This window comes from Rhineura floridana, chromosome 1 (assembly GCF_030035675.1).
Source record: "Rhineura floridana isolate rRhiFlo1 chromosome 1, rRhiFlo1.hap2, whole genome shotgun sequence".
NCBI classification, from domain to species: domain Eukaryota; kingdom Metazoa; phylum Chordata; class Lepidosauria; order Squamata; family Rhineuridae; genus Rhineura; species Rhineura floridana.
In genome coordinates this window covers 284,767,807-284,786,107 of record NC_084480.1, presented here as the reverse complement: position 1 = coordinate 284,786,107, position 18,301 = coordinate 284,767,807, and the positions used below count along the sequence as shown (strand labels likewise).

The 18,301-nt window shown below is 42.1% G+C and overlaps 1 protein-coding gene, 1 non-coding gene and 1 pseudogene across 2 annotated transcripts in view; all 3 read right to left on the bottom strand.

Moving 5' to 3' along the window:
- Positions 1-18,056, bottom strand: part of PTDSS1 (phosphatidylserine synthase 1) — a 48,509-nt gene extending 30,453 nt beyond the window's left edge. Inside the window, exons 1-3 of the mRNA XM_061611657.1 lie at positions 17,388-18,056; positions 2,892-2,983; positions 299-365 (exon numbers count right to left, since the gene is read on the bottom strand). Of these exons, the coding sequence (XP_061467641.1) occupies positions 299-365; positions 2,892-2,983; positions 17,388-17,881 (653 nt within the window). The 5' untranslated portion in view covers positions 17,882-18,056. The remainder of the gene's footprint in view (positions 1-298; positions 366-2,891; positions 2,984-17,387) is intronic.
- On the bottom strand, positions 8,963-9,081 carry LOC133375887 (5S ribosomal RNA). The gene has a single exon (XR_009760331.1). It is a non-coding gene; the product is annotated as a 5S ribosomal RNA (ribosomal RNA).
- On the bottom strand, positions 13,566-13,674 carry LOC133375818 (5S ribosomal RNA; annotated as a pseudogene).
- Positions 18,057-18,301: the final 245 nt, after the last annotated feature.

Here is an 18,301-nt window from a genome sequence, read left to right as displayed (position 1 = left end):
GTAAACATGCCTAGGATCCTGCTATAAGAGCAATAGCACTTTTGTCCCAAGCACTCATTCATCTTTTCTTAGTTTATGAGGTTTACTTCCAGATCACTCTGGAAAGGCTAATTTTCCTATTATGTAGTTTGTTCCAATTAGGTGATACAGGAGCTTGAATGAGCAAAAGTGTACTTTTATATAGCAAAGGAACCAGGCGACTGGCAAAACTGGATGAAGGGCAAGCCGGACAGGCTACCTAAAACTTCCAGTAAGCCAGACATTAGATACCACACAGGATATCAAGTCCCATGCATACAGGTTGAATTCAGGTGGAAAATCGTTCCTCTCGGCTACACAACTGAAATCAATACCATTTAGAGACACTACGAAGATCAAATACGAATCCAGATTATATGCCTCAAAACAGCTTAATTCAAGATGTCTGAAGCCTTCCTAACCCACAATACCCTGGGTTGCTGAAGGCACACATCCACTTAGCTTCACAGTCTTTTCATTAGAGTTATTTATGTTTGCAGTTATAAGGTGCCTGGCTTTGTAATGCATAGTTCAGTGCCCTCTGTGTAAAAATACAGCACAGTGCAAGCTCAATTATTTCAACAGTGTATCAGACCTCTTTTGGTAAACAACAGTTTGAATGAAGAAGTTAATGCTTCTCTGAAGCCCCTAGCAACAGCTCCACACTGGGGAGGTATTCCGGCTGCTGCTAAGTGCGTGTCTTATAACCTGGTTACCAGGGCAGCACTGACAATCATAGCAAGGCAGCCTAGTGAATCTCAGAGGCGCAGGAACAAGTCCTTTTAGCAGCAGCCACATCTCCCTGTGGAAGTATTCCCTAGTATTCAGTCACTTGCCAAGAATGCCCAGGACCGAATTCAGCTATAGCTTTAGTCAGATAGCGCAATAAACTTCACTCATACTGAATAGTTACTACACAGTTGCTTTTACTGGAAGAGAGCCAGTAACCATCTGCTGCAGATAATGACCACAGCTACTATCTATTCCCATTCCAGACACGATGAGATCACGCTAATGTTTCCAGTAAGAGAGGCAGCCGCAAGGTATTGAAAAACTGAACACTAAGATTCAGTTAAGCAAGATTGCCTGAATGTCATTTGCCTTTCATATCTGAGCCTTTTACCTAGGGCTAATGGTACAAACTACTCTCTCTTAAGCTAGTGTTAGTAAACAGGGATAACAGTCACGTAGTCTGGACCTTCTGATATGAAATTAAATCTTAAACAAAAAACAAAAAAACTATTATATTTAAGGCATACCAAATTGGCCTAGCCCAGGGGTGGCTAATCTTTTATTGGCCCAAAGGCCACACTTACCTTCAGACAACCTTCTTGGGGCTGCATACTGGAGATGGGTGTGACCAAAATGGGGTATGCCCAACCCCACTCTCTTGCAAAGGCATACAGACTTCCCTCTGCTCAGCTGATCCTGATCATTGTCCCCTCCCTGCTTTTCAATCGATCAATCCAATGACCAGGGAGGGGACCCTAACAAGGTTCAAGCCCTGTGCTGGGTACTTTTCCCCCCTTTGCTGCTGCAACTAAAATAACTGGGGTATTGAGGGATAGGTTTGCTCACAGATGGGCAGGGGTGTTGATCAATCACTGTCCAAATAAAAAAGCAAAAACAGGAAGAACATGTCCGGCTGCAATCCTATGCTCTTGAAACATAGCAACATTCATTTCTGAGTAAACACGCATAAAATCAAGCTGTTAGTATCTCAATATTATTAGGAACCTGCCTTCAGCCTCTTTGGTTTCAACTCAGGAGTTGCCACAGCTCAACAGCAGTGCACATGCTATGCATGTAAAATGGTTCTAGTTTTAATTTCTGGCATTTCCAACTGAAGTGCCAGCAGGTCTGCAAAGGAACTCTGTTGGAAATCTTGGGAGAGCTGCTGCTACTAATCTAGATGGATCACCGGCCTCATTCAGTGTAAGAAGTCTTTTCCATTATGCAAGAAAATGAAAACCCAGGTTTTTTGCTCTGATTCTAAGCACTGGGTTCAAATGTATATGGATATTGTTCATGTACTTTGCTTTGTAAATTAATTTGATATGTTTTTATTGTACCTTGTGTATACTACTGTAAACCGCTTTGACATCTTTCAGATAGTAAGCAGTCTATAAATGGAAATATAAAAAAACAAAATAAAAAAATAAATGCTTACTTCCAAGTAAGCATGCCAAGGATCACACCTTTTATTTTTTGTTAACTATCCCTGTCTCACAGTATATCCTGATTGCCATGTAATTATGTACAGCTTTTCTTTACTGATGAGTTCAAAGAAAGGGATTACATTGTTTCACTTCCTAAATAACCACAAGAACCAAAGATTTAGAAAGCCAATTCTCATATGCTTGAGCTGGGGGAAAACCCATTTCAATTTTAAAAAGCTTTAGTTGAAAATCATTGAAAAAAATAACCTGCATTTTATTGCTGTTTCTGTTAAATATTGTTCCAAACTGGCTTTTGCTGGAGTATAGGAAGAAAAGTTGTCAAATTCTCTCCTAAGTAGGAATCAGTTCCCTATTGCCTCTCCTTCTGGAAAGAGCACCCACAATAAGCTTCCCCTTTAAGGACCTGACTCTGGTAGCAAGATGCAAGATGTATATTTATGACTTAACACACATCCACAGAAAACAACAGGGAAGGGTCTATTTCAGCTTTCCCCAATCTGGCATCCTCCGGATGTTGTTGGATTTCATCAGCCCCAGCCTATATGGCCAGTGGTCATGAATGATGGGAGAGGTCATCCAAAACATATAGAAGGCACCTTAGTGTTTACCTTGCCTTGCTAAGTACAAAAGGAGCTGTTAAATATGATATAAAAATACTTGTGGAAGCATATAAGTACATATGGAGTTACTTACCATTTGGAAAGGCTAAAACACTGATGATTAGAAAGAAGAAAATCACACAGAGGATGCCTTTCCAAATATTATCTTCTGGTGTTGAATCATCCCTAAAAACAGAAAGTTGGTAATTAAAAACAAAAGCAAAGGAGGTTCAGGCGGCAACTCTATGCACATTAACCAGGGAGTAAATCCCACTAAACTTAGTAGACTTACTTCTGAGTAGACATGCATAGGATTGTGCTGTTGGGCTGCAATCCTCTGCCCACTTCCCTGGGAGTAAGCCTCGTCAAAATCATTGGGACCCATTTTGGAGCAGACATGTACAGGATGTTTTAATCTGAATGGTGAAAGCTAATTTTACACCCCACTTACTTGTTTTACCTTACACTCACACTTGTGTCTCAGCTTGTAGACAACAAAGCTAACCATGCAATCAATACATGTGTCTGCAAGCTTCCAGTCCCTCAGAAATTCACCATATTATCAGAATACTCAAAGGATATGAATTGCTACCAGCTGGAAGAAAGAGACAACCATGCCCACCCCATGCATGCTATATATTAGCAGTATATTGGTAACCATCTGTAGAAAAAAGATATCTTCTAACTGCCCTTGTTTTATTCCAGATAAAAGAAAACTGCAGCAATGTGTCTGCTGAATAATGGTATTCTGAGCCTAGACAGGAAATTCTGACATAGGTTGTTCAGCTCTTTTAATATGTTTGGTCAGAGAAAGAGGATGCTCTTTCTCTTTGCCTCCAATTTGAAAGCATTAGAGAGAAGTGTAAAGAGAATTCTTCTGGATCTGCACAGGGTAGCTGTCAGAAAGGTAATGATCCATTCTGCAATATCACATTTACCCAATATCATGATCCTAGTGGGCATGACTGAAAACTGAAACATCAAGTATTTTAACCATGGTAATCCTGAGAATGCACTATACCAAATAGTAAGATTCAAGTGTGAAAGCTTCAATGGGAATACTGCAATACACAAACTAGGTAATTGGTAGGCAGCCTGCAGCATAAAACCCACAAATAGTACATGCAGATGGAGTATGTACTCATGGACAAAGGCTGGAAAGTCCAAAGACTTAAATATGGTCCCAGAAATCTAAAACAGACCTTCTCCAAGACATGGATGCCTACATATGTACTTACACACTTAAAATGGCTCTCTCTCAAATTGCAGCTTCAGGCATTCTTGGATGAAACTGCAGCCTTTCCCAACCAGTGTGCCTCCAGATGTTGTTGGACCACAACTCCCATCAGCCTCAGCCAGCATTGCCAATGGTCAGGAAAGATGGGAGTTGTGGTCCAACAACATCTGGAGGCACGCTGGTTGGGAAAGGCTGATCTAGAGTCTAGATCCACTTCAGTCAGGCTTCAGGACTGAATCAGCCTTGTCACCCTGATGGATAACACTTATTGGGAGAAGAACAAGGGAAGTGTGACTTGCTTCTTCTGCTCAATCATTCTGTGACTTTTAATACCATCAATCATGGTATCCTCCTAGACTGGCTCTGCAGGATAGGTATCAGGGGCACTGTAGCACAGTGGTTCTGGTCTTACATGCAGGGTCGGTTCCAAATAGTAGCACTGGGGGGATCCTCCTTGGCCCCCTGGCATTTGAGTTAAAGGGTGTCTCAGGGAACTATATGAAGCTGTTGGGAGTAGTTATAGTGCCATCACTATGCTGATGATATGTAGCTCTGTTTCTCTGTAACATCTGAACTGGGAGCGACCATGCAAGCTACAGATCTGGGTCTGGGTGCAGTGGTGGGCTGGATAAGGTCCAATAAACTGAGGTTAAATCCTGCAAGACAGAGGCCCTGGGAGTGAGTGGTTCCTGTATCTAGGAGATAGGTCAGTTACCTGTTCTGGATGAGATTGAACTTCCTCTGAAAGAAAAAGTATGTTGTTCGGGGGTGCTCCTGGACCTTTATCACTTGAGGCACATATGGTGGCAGTGGATAGGACTGCCTTTTATCAGCTTTGGTTGGTAAGAGAGCTATGATCGTTCCTGGACTGAGACAGGTTGGCCACTATGACGTTGGCAGTGGTAATTTCAAGACTGAATTACTATTTGGGGCTTTGGGGGGCTTCACCTGGAAGCTGCAGCTGGTGCAGAACGCAGCAGCTAGGTTGTTGACTGGGGTATTCCATTGTTACTATATAATATGTATACTGAAGGAGCTGCACTAGCTGCCAATATGCTACTGAGTGCAATTCAAGATTTTGCTTTAGCATTTAAAGTCCTCAACAGTTTGGGACCAGGTTACCTATGGGACAATTCATTTCATTGGCAATCACTTGTGGCTGAATAAGATTGTCTTCCAAGATAAGGTCTTTAAAGGTGGGTCAGTAAGTGACTGTGGAGGCCAATTCTGGATCCACACAGCCTCCCACAGTGAGGACATACGTTTCCAGATGGAAGATGGTCACGATGAGGGTTTGCCTGATGTGCCTTCCGCTTAGCTCGTTTGTCCCATTCGCCCTGTACTCGTGCTTCTTCAGAGTCCATAGCACCTTTGATAATGGCCGACCTCCAATTGGGACGCTCATGGGCCAAAGCTTCCCAGTTCTCAATGCTTATGTTACATTTTTTTAGATTAGCTTTGAGAACATCTTTAAACCTCTTTTGCTGTCCACCGATATTCCGTTTTCCATAAGTTGGGAGTAAAGTAGCTGCTTTGGAAGACAGTGATCAGGCATTCAAACAACATGGCCGGTCCAGCAAAGTTGATGTTGGAGGATCATTGTTTCAACACTGGTGGTCTTTGCTTGTTCCAATACGCTAACATTAATCTGCCTATCTTCCCAAGTAATTTGCAGAATTTTCTGGAGGCAGCGCTGGTGGAATCTTTCAAGAAGTTGGGAGTGGCATTTATAGATGGTCCATGTTTCACAGGAGTACAGTAAGGTTGCAACTGTACTCATCAGACAGGGTACCAATGAGAGTACCACATGCCCCAGAGAGAGGCTTCATTTGTACTAGAAACTGAGCTTTTAGTGTTGCAGTTCCAGCCCTCTGAAATCAATTACCAGTTGGAATTAGATAGGTGCCTAGTGTCATGAAACTTAGGCACCTACTGAAGACTTTTTTTATTTAAGAAACTTTTCCTTGAGGTATGACCTAGTCATTTATGGAATATTAGCTGTGTATCTGTACAATCTGTTGCATTGTTGTAGAGTTTGTAAGATGGCTTTTATCGTTTTTAGAGTTTGTGGAAATTGTTTTAATTGTTTTTAGAGTTTGTATTTTAACTATCATGTTTATCTTATTATATACTGCTTCGATGGCTGCACGCTGTGGAGCAGTTTATAAATTTATTTATTTATTTATAAAACAAACAATATTTTGGATGGTTTGTGGCACATATATCAAAACAAGTGCAAACCAGACAATGGACAATAAGCACGTAGCACTTCACTTTACTTTCTTCCCTAACTCTTCTACTCTTTCTAGAATTGTGGCTCAGGTAATCCCAGTTTTGCAATTATATCAGGATGCAACATATGGAACTTTTTAAAAAAAGTAACAAAAAACTATATTTATGAGTACTTCCTGCTCTCACACAAATACACACACACTCAGAAAGAGCTGTGCTTTGAGTGTCATCTTCTATGGCATTAATCTTCAGCTTAATTTGCCAGGACCCACAACTGGGTCACTCTCCCATGATTTCGACTAGGTCATACCAATTGCCACAATTTTCTCTTTTGGTTGCTGTTGCTGTTCAGAGCTTTTCTTTAAAGAGAAGGAGGAACAGAATAGGTAGAAAAATGAGAACTGGGGGAAAGAGGAGGAAAATGGGGAAAAGACATCCGAGGAGGACAAAAGAGAAATGAAAAACAGGCATATTGAAAGATGGGGCTAAGGATGTCTTTAAAAGATAGATTATTGTTCTAGGGAGGTCAGGACTATGGCAGGAGGATTCTGTAATAGCTATGATGGATACCCTTGATGGGATTCACTAACACTTTCCATTACAAATAAAAATGCAAGGTCCAACTTTTCTTGTCAGCATTTCATGGCTGAAAGAAGGGAAAGATGAAGATGTCTGCTTTCAACCTACAGTTTTATTCCATTTTTATTGTTCTTTTGCAGTTATATTCTCCACTAGAACTGACTCTTTTGACAAGGCATTATTGTTACTTTTTAAGATAATACTGCTTTATAGCCGTTGTATGATTTTGTAAGCTGCCTTAAGCAGTGGGAAAGGAAGAATAACAAAGGTCTTAAAGAAAACAAAACTATTATTAGTATTATTAGTATTTATATTAGCACTTAGTTTGCCTTGGCAATTCTCACAGAAATGAAGACCACTGAATACTTTTAATAATAACCAAGGGATACAGATTTAGGGCATCTCAGCTACTTTAACAGAAAGAACAATGACAAAAATATAGGTTCGTTAAAGGAGAGGCCAGGATGTGGTCAACATGTTAAAATATTTTGTAAAAGCTGTCATGACCATGGCACAGCGTTTGTCTTTAAAACACTGCCCTGAATTTTCACCCTTTTTGCATTTTTTTTAAAAAACTGTAGCAGATGCCAACACACTCATGTCTCTTCCATGTTTAGTACCTAATGCCAGTAATCTGGGGTGGAAAGGGTAATTCAGGGCCAAACCAGCTGTTGCAAACGGATTTTTGTAACATTTCCTGATACTTTGTTTTAACCAAAAGTTTCCTCAGATACTGCAATTGAGAGATTAATCCTTTCTCCACTGGCCATTCTTTGGCTCAAAATCATCACCCCAAGCTGTTTCTCCCTTTCCCACTCCATGGGAAACCCCACAGAATTAAAACAGCTTGGGAGGGTCATTTTCAGAGAGAATATAGTCAATAGGGAAAGGATTAAGAACCACTATCATCACTATGTACTATGCAATAGCTATACATTATCATTATGCAAGAGCTAAAATTGGGGGGGGGGCACCACCTTCTCTTCCGCTGTCACTTGAGCAGTTTCTCATTCATAATCACAACCTCCTGAGGCTGCATTTGGTTTTAAACAAACACCACAGAAACATTACATGCATATGGGCCTAAGGGCTGCTCTCATACCATAGACAGCCACACTTCCACACAACAGGATAATAAAACTGTGTCATAAAACAGGAAGCAGGCCTGATTGTCAATCAGGAGATACCAGCATAAGAAGCAACAGGCCAGAAAATATGCTAAAACATCGGGTTTTTCACACTGTGTGAATGTGAATTGTATTCACTGACCCCTTTTCAAATAAAAAAGATAACTGAAAGGAAACAAACACAAAAGAAAGCATTTGTTTGAGAGACGGAAGGTTTCCTGTTTCATAAAACCATTGCCAAAACTCTCTATAAATTATAATTAGCAGGATATTCAGCTGTCAGGTTTCAGCCCTGCCTAGACCTGGAACCTGAGGTCTCCTCAGAGGAGAAGCAGCAGATCTCCACAACACTAGTTACCCTAGAACCAAACATTTCTGCCCCATTACTGGACATCAACACACCAACTGCCTGGCTTCCTGGCTGGCTCTCAGAAGAGCAACCTCCATCTCCCTAGGGCAGGAGTTGGAAACCTTTGCCCCTCCAGACATTGCTCACATCAGCCCTAGCAAGCATGGCCAATGGTCAGGCATGGTTGGAGTTGTAAGTCAGCAACGCCTGGAAGGCCAGAGATTCTCCACATGTGCCCTAGGGCCATAGAAGCAGAGACTGAGCCAAGCAAGAGCTTCAGGGTTGCCAAAGTGCCTGGTTAGTTGTCCATGAGGCTATTTGGAAGGAGGGGAGGGCGACTGCCTGGATTAAGGTCTGGCTGAGAGCCAGAAGCGGTGTAGCCTCCAGCTTCTATATAAGCTGCCAGTCCAAATGCTTCACTGCTGAAGCATCAGCTCCTTTCTAAGCTCAAGCCTTCCTAACCAAGGAAATGGGTTATCCCCATGAACTACAGAAACACACACACCAGCACATAACTGATGTTGTTGTTATATGTCTTCAAGTCGATTACAACTTATAGTGACCCTATGAATCTTTTTTGGATATATTCATATATTCATGGTAAGAGATATTCAGATGGGGTGTACCACTGCCTTCCTCTAAGCCTATGGCACCAGGTATTCCCAGGCAGTCTCCCATCCAAGTACTAACCAGGCCTGACCCTGCTTAGCTTCTGAGATCAGACAATATCAGGCGTGTTCAGGGTAGTATGGCCATAGGCACATAATTGATAATGAATCAAAATAGAGGATAACATCAATATGTCAGTCATACCATCACATCAAGACAGTAGCAGGCAGGTGTCTGAGGGTGGGGCTGGCAGGCTACTCATGTTATTTCAATGTCTATATATGCCAATTAGCTTGAAATATTAGCCTAGGCACTCTCAGCCTCCAGTAGTAGGGACAAATGAGATGTTACAATAATCACACAACTGGTCGGTGAGCAATTGTTTTTTGTTTAGTATGTTTCTGCCTCCAAATTTACTTTTTGAGGCAAACACAACCATGGGAACCCCCTTGTCTGCTGTGCTTTTCACTAACACATTTGCTAATACTGTCAGTGCAGGCACTACTGAGCTAGACGGACCAGTGCTCTGACTCAGTATAAGGCAGCTTCCTATGTTCCTACCCAAATAATATATTCTTGTTCCTTAACTATGAAACCTCTTTTCCAGGAATTCTGTTGCGCATTGCCTGGTACATGGTTGCAGGAACACAAATCAAGTAGCATACAAGTTCTGACAGAGCACAGCTGTCCTCTGTAGCTTCAGAGGACATGACCAGAATCAGAGGGTGGAAACTGGAAAGAAGTAAGAAACAGGAGAGACTAAATATTAGGAGAAACTTCCTCATAGTACGATCAGTTCAGCAATGGAACAGATTCCCTCAAGAGAGAGTTGGGACTCCTTCACTGAAGGTTTTAAGCAGAGGCTAGACAGCTGCCTGTCAGGGGGGCTGTAGCTGCATCCTGCATTGAGCAAAGGGTTGGACTAGATGACCTCAATGGTTATCACAACTCTAAGTTCTACGGATGGTCAACAGGCAGATCTGGCCCCAAAACAATGTTAAGAATATAAGAACTGTCCTACAGGATCTTACCAAGGTCCATCTACTCTAGCACTTTGTTTTTAATAGTGGCCAGACAGTTGCGTCTGGGGGTAGGTGAGAAACTCAAAGACTCATCATGCCCTTAGATCCCTACGAAATTTAATCAAGTTATAGCCAAATTGTGACCACAGTTTCACTCATACAGAAAAGAAAAATGGACAAAAATTGCCAATACCTATTATTGATAACAAAGAGTGACTACAAAGCTATAGCAGTGTCTCTGAAGTACGTGAGAACAGTATATTCCAAACGATAGCCATAAAGTAAAATCCAAGGAGCCAAAGCACATATTATCTCCAGAAAAGAAAAGTGTAGCAAGAGTGAAAAAGGAAGCACCCCAAAAAGACTGTGATTGTTTATCCATGAAGAAAGGATGGCTCAGAAAGTTTATTTGGATAAAAATATATTGCTTGAATTGCCCACAACAACATTCTGAATAAGGGTTCAAAAAGGTTTCAGAGAAAATCATTTTAAGGGAAAAGGGAAAGAGGAACATAAGGAAAAACACGAGGCAGTTCTGGGAGGGTTGATGCAGTTGATCCCTAGCCAGGCCAGTCAAGGGGGCCTCATGGTATCATATCTCTCTCTCTCTCTCTCTCATATGCAGCCAAATAGAATGGCTGTGGATGGAGACATGTTGGAACTGCATACACACCATACATTTAATGCACATGGCTTCCCCCAAAGAATCCTGGGAACTGTAGTTTGTTAAGGGTGCTGAGAATTATATCTCAGTTCCCAGGATTCTTTGGGTGAAGTATTTTACATGTGTTTTAAATGTATGGTGTATATGCAGCCTGGGAGTGGAAGTGCCAATTAACTGCTGTTCTCAGTCAGATTCATGGAAGCGGTCTCTCTATCTCACCTCTCCCTCTGATGAAACTAGGTGACGTATTCTTCTTATTAAATTTATGCTTTATTGAAACGAACTAAACAAAATAACACGTCTGCACTGAAAGATGCATCTGTACATCCTTTTTTTTAGCAATTCAGCTCAACTATTTTCAGCAATCTTTTCTGTTAAACATGTGCAGCCCTCCATGTAGTCAAGCCTTAGTAGTAAAAATTTGAGAACTAAATCAAATTCTCAGCATGCCTGCTCAGGTGTCCCATTGAAAACATCAGGCCATACTTGTAACTGGCTGGATTAGAAGAAAATATTGTCTTCCTACACACTGTTTCATCCAAGATTACTTGCAATTGCTGCACCACAACCTTCTCAATCACCTTCCCTAAGAAGGGGGTATTTGTGACCGGGCGGTAGTTGTTGCAAACCAATGGGTCCAGGGTGAGCTTTTTCAGAAGCGGTTGGATCACCGCCTCTTTCAGGGAGGCTGGAACCACTTCTTGCCGCAATGATGCATTGACCACACCCTGGATCCACTTGGTCAACCCCCCTCGGCAAACTTTAATAAGCCAAGAAGGGCAAGGGTTGAGAGGAGATGTTGCTGACCATATTGTTGCAAGCACCCTGTCCATGTCATCAGGCCACATCAACTGAAACTGATCCCAAGAAGTTGCAGCAGATGTTGCTCTGGATACAGTAGATGTGGATGAAGCATCAAGATTGCTACGGAGGCGAGCAACTTTACCCTGAAAATGTCTTGCAAGCAATTCATAGTTGGCCTCCGAAGGATATAAAACGCTATTTCCTGTTGATGTCAACAAACCCGACAATACGGAAAAGCTCTACTGGACGAGTACTTGAGGATGCGATGGTGGCAGAGAAGTGGGCCTTCTTTGCTGCCCTCACCGCTGCACAGTAGGCACGGTTATAATGTTTTATTTGTGGCTGATCAGCCTCACACCACGCCTTTTGCCACTTATGCTCTAGCTGTCATCAAACCTATTTCATTGCCCTTGGCTCACTAACATACCAAGGTGCAAACCAGGCTCCACAAAGCCGGGGAGTGCGTTCAGGGGCAACCGTGTCAAGAGCCCGACCAAACAACCGTGTCAAGAGCCTGACCAAACAGCATTATTTTTATAACTCAAATGTCTTACTTCTTAGGAAAGTCAAAATAAAAGCAATTGTGCTATTTTGTTTTATCAAGAGCTACTGGGAAATAAAATATTTCTGATATTCAAATTAGCAATTGAAATGATAATCAGTATCAAATATAATTACTATCAAATGCTCACTACCCCTAAGCAGCAAGATGTTAAATCTAGAAGACCAGGTGAAGTATTTAGAAAATACAAACTTCTGTTATATGGCTAAAGGTAAAGTAGAAACCCAGAAAACATTTGACCACATTTTTTAAAAGTTTCATTTCTGTAACATGTGCCATATGTCAAGATCTCTGAAGCAGAGTTGACTAAATGACAATTAAGCTAGTGTCATGTATTGCCAGATGTTTCTAAGCCTATTCTATTGTTGTTGTTATATGCCTTCAAGTCGCTTACGACTTATGGAGACCCTATGAATCTTTTTTTGTATATATTCATAGGATTTTCATGGTAAGAGGCATTCAGACGTGGCTTACCATTGCCTTCCTCTAAGCCAGCATTACCCAACCTTTTTCAACCCAACGCCCCCTTGCAAAATCTTTTTGTGCCCAACGCCCCCCTCAGATTAAGTATATGCCAATGCTTCCTATTCTTCCCTTAAAATATGAGTAATGCATAAAAGGTATTTTCAATTATTATTACTGATCGTTTTTATCATGCCTTTTTATTGCACTTCAATTACACATTGAATTCTTAGTATGATTTATTAATATACATACATAGTTATAGAAAAGTAAATAAAATGAGATTTATTATAAAATACTAGTGTGATCCTTGACCTTGATGAGTTTTGGCTAACTTCACAATATCTGGAGTATACTTGGATAGTAATAGTCTTAAGTCACCACGACTAACAATATCCAAACGGTTTCGATTCTTCACTAGTATGCGATTCACTGCACTAAATACTCGTTCAACGAGATAAGAAGAGGGAAAGGCAATATAAAGAACTAATTAGGTCCACACAGTATGAACCAATAGAATACACTGTGTTACTTAACAACAAACTCATTCAGTTTACCGGCATTGTTTCGTTAAACAAGCTCATTTAAACATCACAGAAACAACGGGTAGCGAGTGTGTCCCATTCCTGAAGAAAACCAGCGAATAACTGACTGTCTGTGTCACCTATTTGCATACGGCACTCATCCGTTGGAAGAATGCACCCTCCACCAATACACCCAGCTTATCAAACACTCTCTCGTGATTGGTTCCAACATCCCTCAAGACAGCATTGGAACATTAACTAGTGCCGGGGTGTGGCTAACATCCCCATTCCTTGATATGACACTGGCCTCTATTCAGAATATCTTTACTAAAGAGCACACACTATTTATAGTGTTATTTCCATGGAGACTATTAAATACATTCTAACTGGGGACAAAACAGTTTAAAAATTAATCATTTGTGTATTAAATAAAATTAAACTTAAATGCTTCAACTGTCGCATCAGACCACCAAATGTCAACGCCCCCTAATGAACCCAAGCGCCCCCCTAAAGTTTGTAGTCATGCCAACGCCCTCCTGAAAGGCTGTAATGCCCCCCTGGGGGGGGCTACCGCCGACGTTGGGAATCGCTGCTCTAAGCCTATGGCACCTGGTATTCCTAGGTGGTCTCCCATCCAAGTACTAACCAGGCCTGACCCTGCTTAGCTTCCAAGATCGGGCGTGTTCAGTGTAGTATGGCCGTAGACAGGCTATTCTATAGGACTCCTAAAAATACCATTTTCATTTACCAAGAAGGAAATTATGTATGTATGTCTGAAAAATAAAGTGATTTTGATTAAGATCTCAGCTGATGATCACAGCACAATTTCCAAGTCACTGCAGATTAAAACTTAGTAGTGTGCAATCTATTTTAAAAATATAGTTATTTTAGAAATATCTGAAGCAAATTTGAAAGCAAGTTGTGAAGAAATAGTATTGTGAGATGACATAGTACAGTATACTTGAGAGACTTTAAGCAGCAATTGAGAGTTGTGGGATACTTTTGAAGAGGACACAAATGGGAAAACTGTGTTTCTGTCTATAAACTACAACTCTCTGCAATGTGGAAACATGGCCACATTCACACCATACATTTATGCCACTATTATTCCACTTTAAACACTCATGGCTTCCCCCAAAGAATCCTGGGAAGTGTAATGTGAAGGGTGCTGAGAGTTTTTAGGAGAGCCCTATTCCCCCTCACAGAGCTACAATTTGCGGAGTTCTCTGGGAAGAGGGCTAGATTGTTAAACTACTCTGGGAGTTGTAGCTCTGTGAGGGGAAGAGGGGTCTCCTAACAACTCTCAGCACCCTTCACAAACTACATTTCCCTGGATTCTTTGGGAGAAGCCATGACTGTTTCAAGTGAAATAACAGTGGAATAAATGCATGGTGTGAATGCAGCCCATGTCCATGAGGTAGTGTTGAGACAGTGGACTAGTGACGTGAAATATTGTCAGTTGATGAGCTCATTGCTGCCTATGATTAGAGTATAATCAAATACTGTAAAATATTCTCTGAAGCCAAGAATACCTCTGGCATTCTACCATCTTTTATCATCTATCAGGATAAAAGTCAAGAACCACCATTCAACCTCTGGAATATTATCCCTGTACTTTTGTTCACATGCATGTATATGAAAATAATAATAAAAACCTATTTATCAGAGTGTAATTCCCTTTGTAGAACAACAATACACTCAACTACCCGGGTTTTTAGTAACTAGGATAAAAATATCTCTACCACACAGATCCAATAGAATTTAGGCCTTATATACTTTACCAATTTCATAAAACATGATCAATCAAAAGGCCAGCTCTAAAATGGAGCAAGGAAATCTGGAATTTGAGGCAGAAATTGGCTTCCTGAGAATTGTGCAGGGTAACTGAATGCCTGTTTATTCAGAAAGTTCCATCGAATTCAATAGAGACTAATCCATAATAAACCTCAGTCATTTAGAGAACAATGCTGACAGACATCATAATTGTAAAGAGAAGATGGCAAATAGTGGCCCAATCCAGAAAGGTGTTATATGGCTGCTCAAACACCAGTGCACATCCCTCAGGTTTCTTGGGGCATTTTTCCTCTTGCAGCTTCTACTCTCTCCCTAAGCTACAGTAGGGCCCCGCTTTACAGCATTCCGTTTTCCAGCGTTCCACCGATGCGGCGGCTTTCAATTAAGGGAAATTCCCCATTTTAAAGCTGATTTTGCGCTTTTGCGGCATTTTCGTGCGACGCGACCCATTATAGTCAATGGGTTCTGCTTTATGGCGATTTCTGCTTTACGGCAGGGGCCTGGTCCCTAACCCGCCATATATGCAGGGCCCTACTGTACTTTTAAACTGTAGGGAGTGGTGGTGGGGAACTTATGAGAGAGCTACAGAAAGAAAGATGTCCAAATAACATACAGTGAATAATAAATCACTGGATGGGTTCACTGCTTCAATGGATCACTGCTTATGAAGTCTCAAACAAAAGACAGAGAAACTCTGTTGGGAACACCAGTACCCAGTGAGCATCTGAGAAAGTACTGTAGCTTTCCTACTTATCCAAGTCTCATGCCATAATAATTGAGTTAGTCTTGAAGATGCTGCAGGACTACTTCATGTTGCTACTTGCACAGCCATTCACCTAGCTTCCCAACAACAAAAGAGTTTTAGTTGTTGATAGATTTAATACCTCTGCTCTCTTCATTAGCATCTCTTGTAAGCTAATGTCTAGCATTTCTAGCCACTTCGTTACAACATTGATACACAGAAGGCATTTCAGTATAGTATAGCATAGCACAGGAACTAGCACAAAAGGCATACATAGATTACATGCATTTATGGCTTTTTTACTGCATTATGTATAGTACATAACTGTGATTTGCCACAACAACCCATTGGCACACACAGCTACATACATACTAGAGGGAAAATTCTTATTTGTGCTATGGTCTACAAGGTTCACACAAATTTTAAGATGAAAGGCATTTCCACCTTTGAAAAATTGAAAGGGCCCCTAAAAGCATCTTAAATTTAAAAACTCAATAATTATAATTTATACAACAGCCCACAAACTGCTCAAATCTATAGTACTTCACACAACAGACACACAAATAGCCAATACTTTAGCATGAGAGTGTCACATGCATTTTTCCCACAACAAACATTTCAAAACACCTGCCAGTTTGCATTGTCAGGTACTTTCTAAAAGGCAAAGTTCTGCTTCCCATGAGCATTTTTATAGACTCCAGAGATAAGTAATTGCTAGTAGGCATGCTTTCACAAGATCAGGATGTGGAATTAACATTTCAGATGGCTCTCTCTTTATTAAACCTATCTCAGCCTCTTTGCAGAATTACATAAAGTGGGCTTACATCAAATTACCAGATCCACCAATGTACAAAACAGAAAAATCACCTCTAAATAAAGCATCTCTCTCCTATTTAGGCCTGTATTTCTCTGAGATTCTGTTCTACATTTCTTTCACCTTTGAACCTCTCCCTGTTAATTTCAGCATTTCCTATCTTTCCTAGAACTATCTCTCCGAGTGGAATCTATTTGAGAGAAGAGAGGTTCTCATTCTTTTGGAATTAAATACACAAAATTTTAGTCTCTCGCAACCCAGCAAGGAGCTTTAAGCTGTAATCCTATGGGCACTTACCTGAGGATAAAGCCCACAAATCTAGCATAGAAAGCTGCCTTATACTGAGTCAGCCCATTGGTTCATCTGGTTCACTGAGAGCAGCTCTCCTGGGTTTCAGACTAGAGAAATTCCCAGCTCTACCTAGAGATGCAAGAGATTGATTCTGGGAACTTCTGTATGCAAGGCAAGATGCTCTACCACTGAGCTATGACCTTTCCCCAAAGTGGAACTTACTCCTAACCATAGTGGAACTTACTAGACCAGTAGCCAGGGACTGGATGGGATGGGGGGCATTCTCCCTAACTTTGCCCCCTATATGTTTTTTTTACAAAAAATTAAATAATTAAATTTATTATTGAAAAATATTGTCTCCCTCATACTTTTTTGTGTCCCCCTCCCTCCCTCCCTCCCTCCCTCCCTTCCTTCCTTTCTTTTAGGCTGGTTACAGGCCTGGAACTTACATATAGGTAAACGTACATAGGAAGAACCTTTCTATTACTATGACATTCATATCCCATTTTTCTTCCTTGATGGAACTTAAGGTGGTAAGCTAAGCGACTCCCAAGAGCTTTCCTATCCAGGTGATGACCAGCCTAGCCCAAGACCTGCTTATTTTAACAAAGCTGATCGACATACACCCCGATCTTATGATGCTAACGTCCCGTCGTGCTCTATGGGCCTCCGCTTTACTCCCAAGGAACGACACCATTAGGTCCGTTCGGTCCCGTCTTTCCATGTCCTCCACCCCTTCCTTCCCAGGGCTCCTGCCGCCCCCCTGAGGCGCGTGCACCTGGTGAAGGCGAAGGCCATGAGGCTGAGGATGGTGAAGCTGAGAAGGGTGATGGTGTGGGGCCGGTAGAAGAACTCCAGCGTGATGTCCTCCACTTGCTGCTCGTTAATCATGCGGAAGTGGTGCCGATAGTTCACGTCGTCCTTGCTCAGGGTCCGGCTCCCCATATACGACGCCATCGCTTTGCCTCGCCTCCCTTCCTCCCCAGTAGCGGCGAACCGCTCCCGTCGCCTCAGCCCACCCGCGGCTGAAAAGGAGTGATGAAAAGACGGGAGGGAGCGTGGACGGATGACCAGGCTGCAGCGGCGGCGTGGCCCCACAAGGGGACGGGATGGAAGAAGAGGCGCCACTGAGGGCCGGGCCTTGCTTTGCCGCCGCAAGCCACGGGGAGGAGCCGGTTTGGGAGCCTCGCCTCCTTCCCTCGCGTCAGAGGCCTTCAACCTGACTGGAAGCTTTCGGAGTACTGCGGGAGGGGTACCGGCGTGGGCCTGCATTTCTGAAGCTACCGGGACCTTTCCCCCAGGGACACCCTAGATGCCAGGTAAAAAAGCCCCTCGAGCCTGTTCACCTCTCTCGGTCCCTAAACTGATAAACTAGCGGGCTTCTTCGGAGCCAACGCTCGGCCTCAGAGCGACTGACTGAGGGAACCAATGAACTCAGCCTTGGCGCGTGTTCTTTTTCCTGTAGAAAAGCCCCCTCGGAGCATTCTCTTTCAAAAGCGTCGAACGACAGCTTCTGTTGCTTCGTCTCCTGAGAGGTTTTGATCCGAATCTATAAGACATGCACTAATACACGAGTTGAACTGGTTTGTGGAGCTTGATGATCAGTTGCATGTTTTACTCGGAAGTAAGCGCCTTGGCTTCTATGTCCAATGGGGCTTACTCCCCAGGTAACTGCATAAGACTGTATATCCG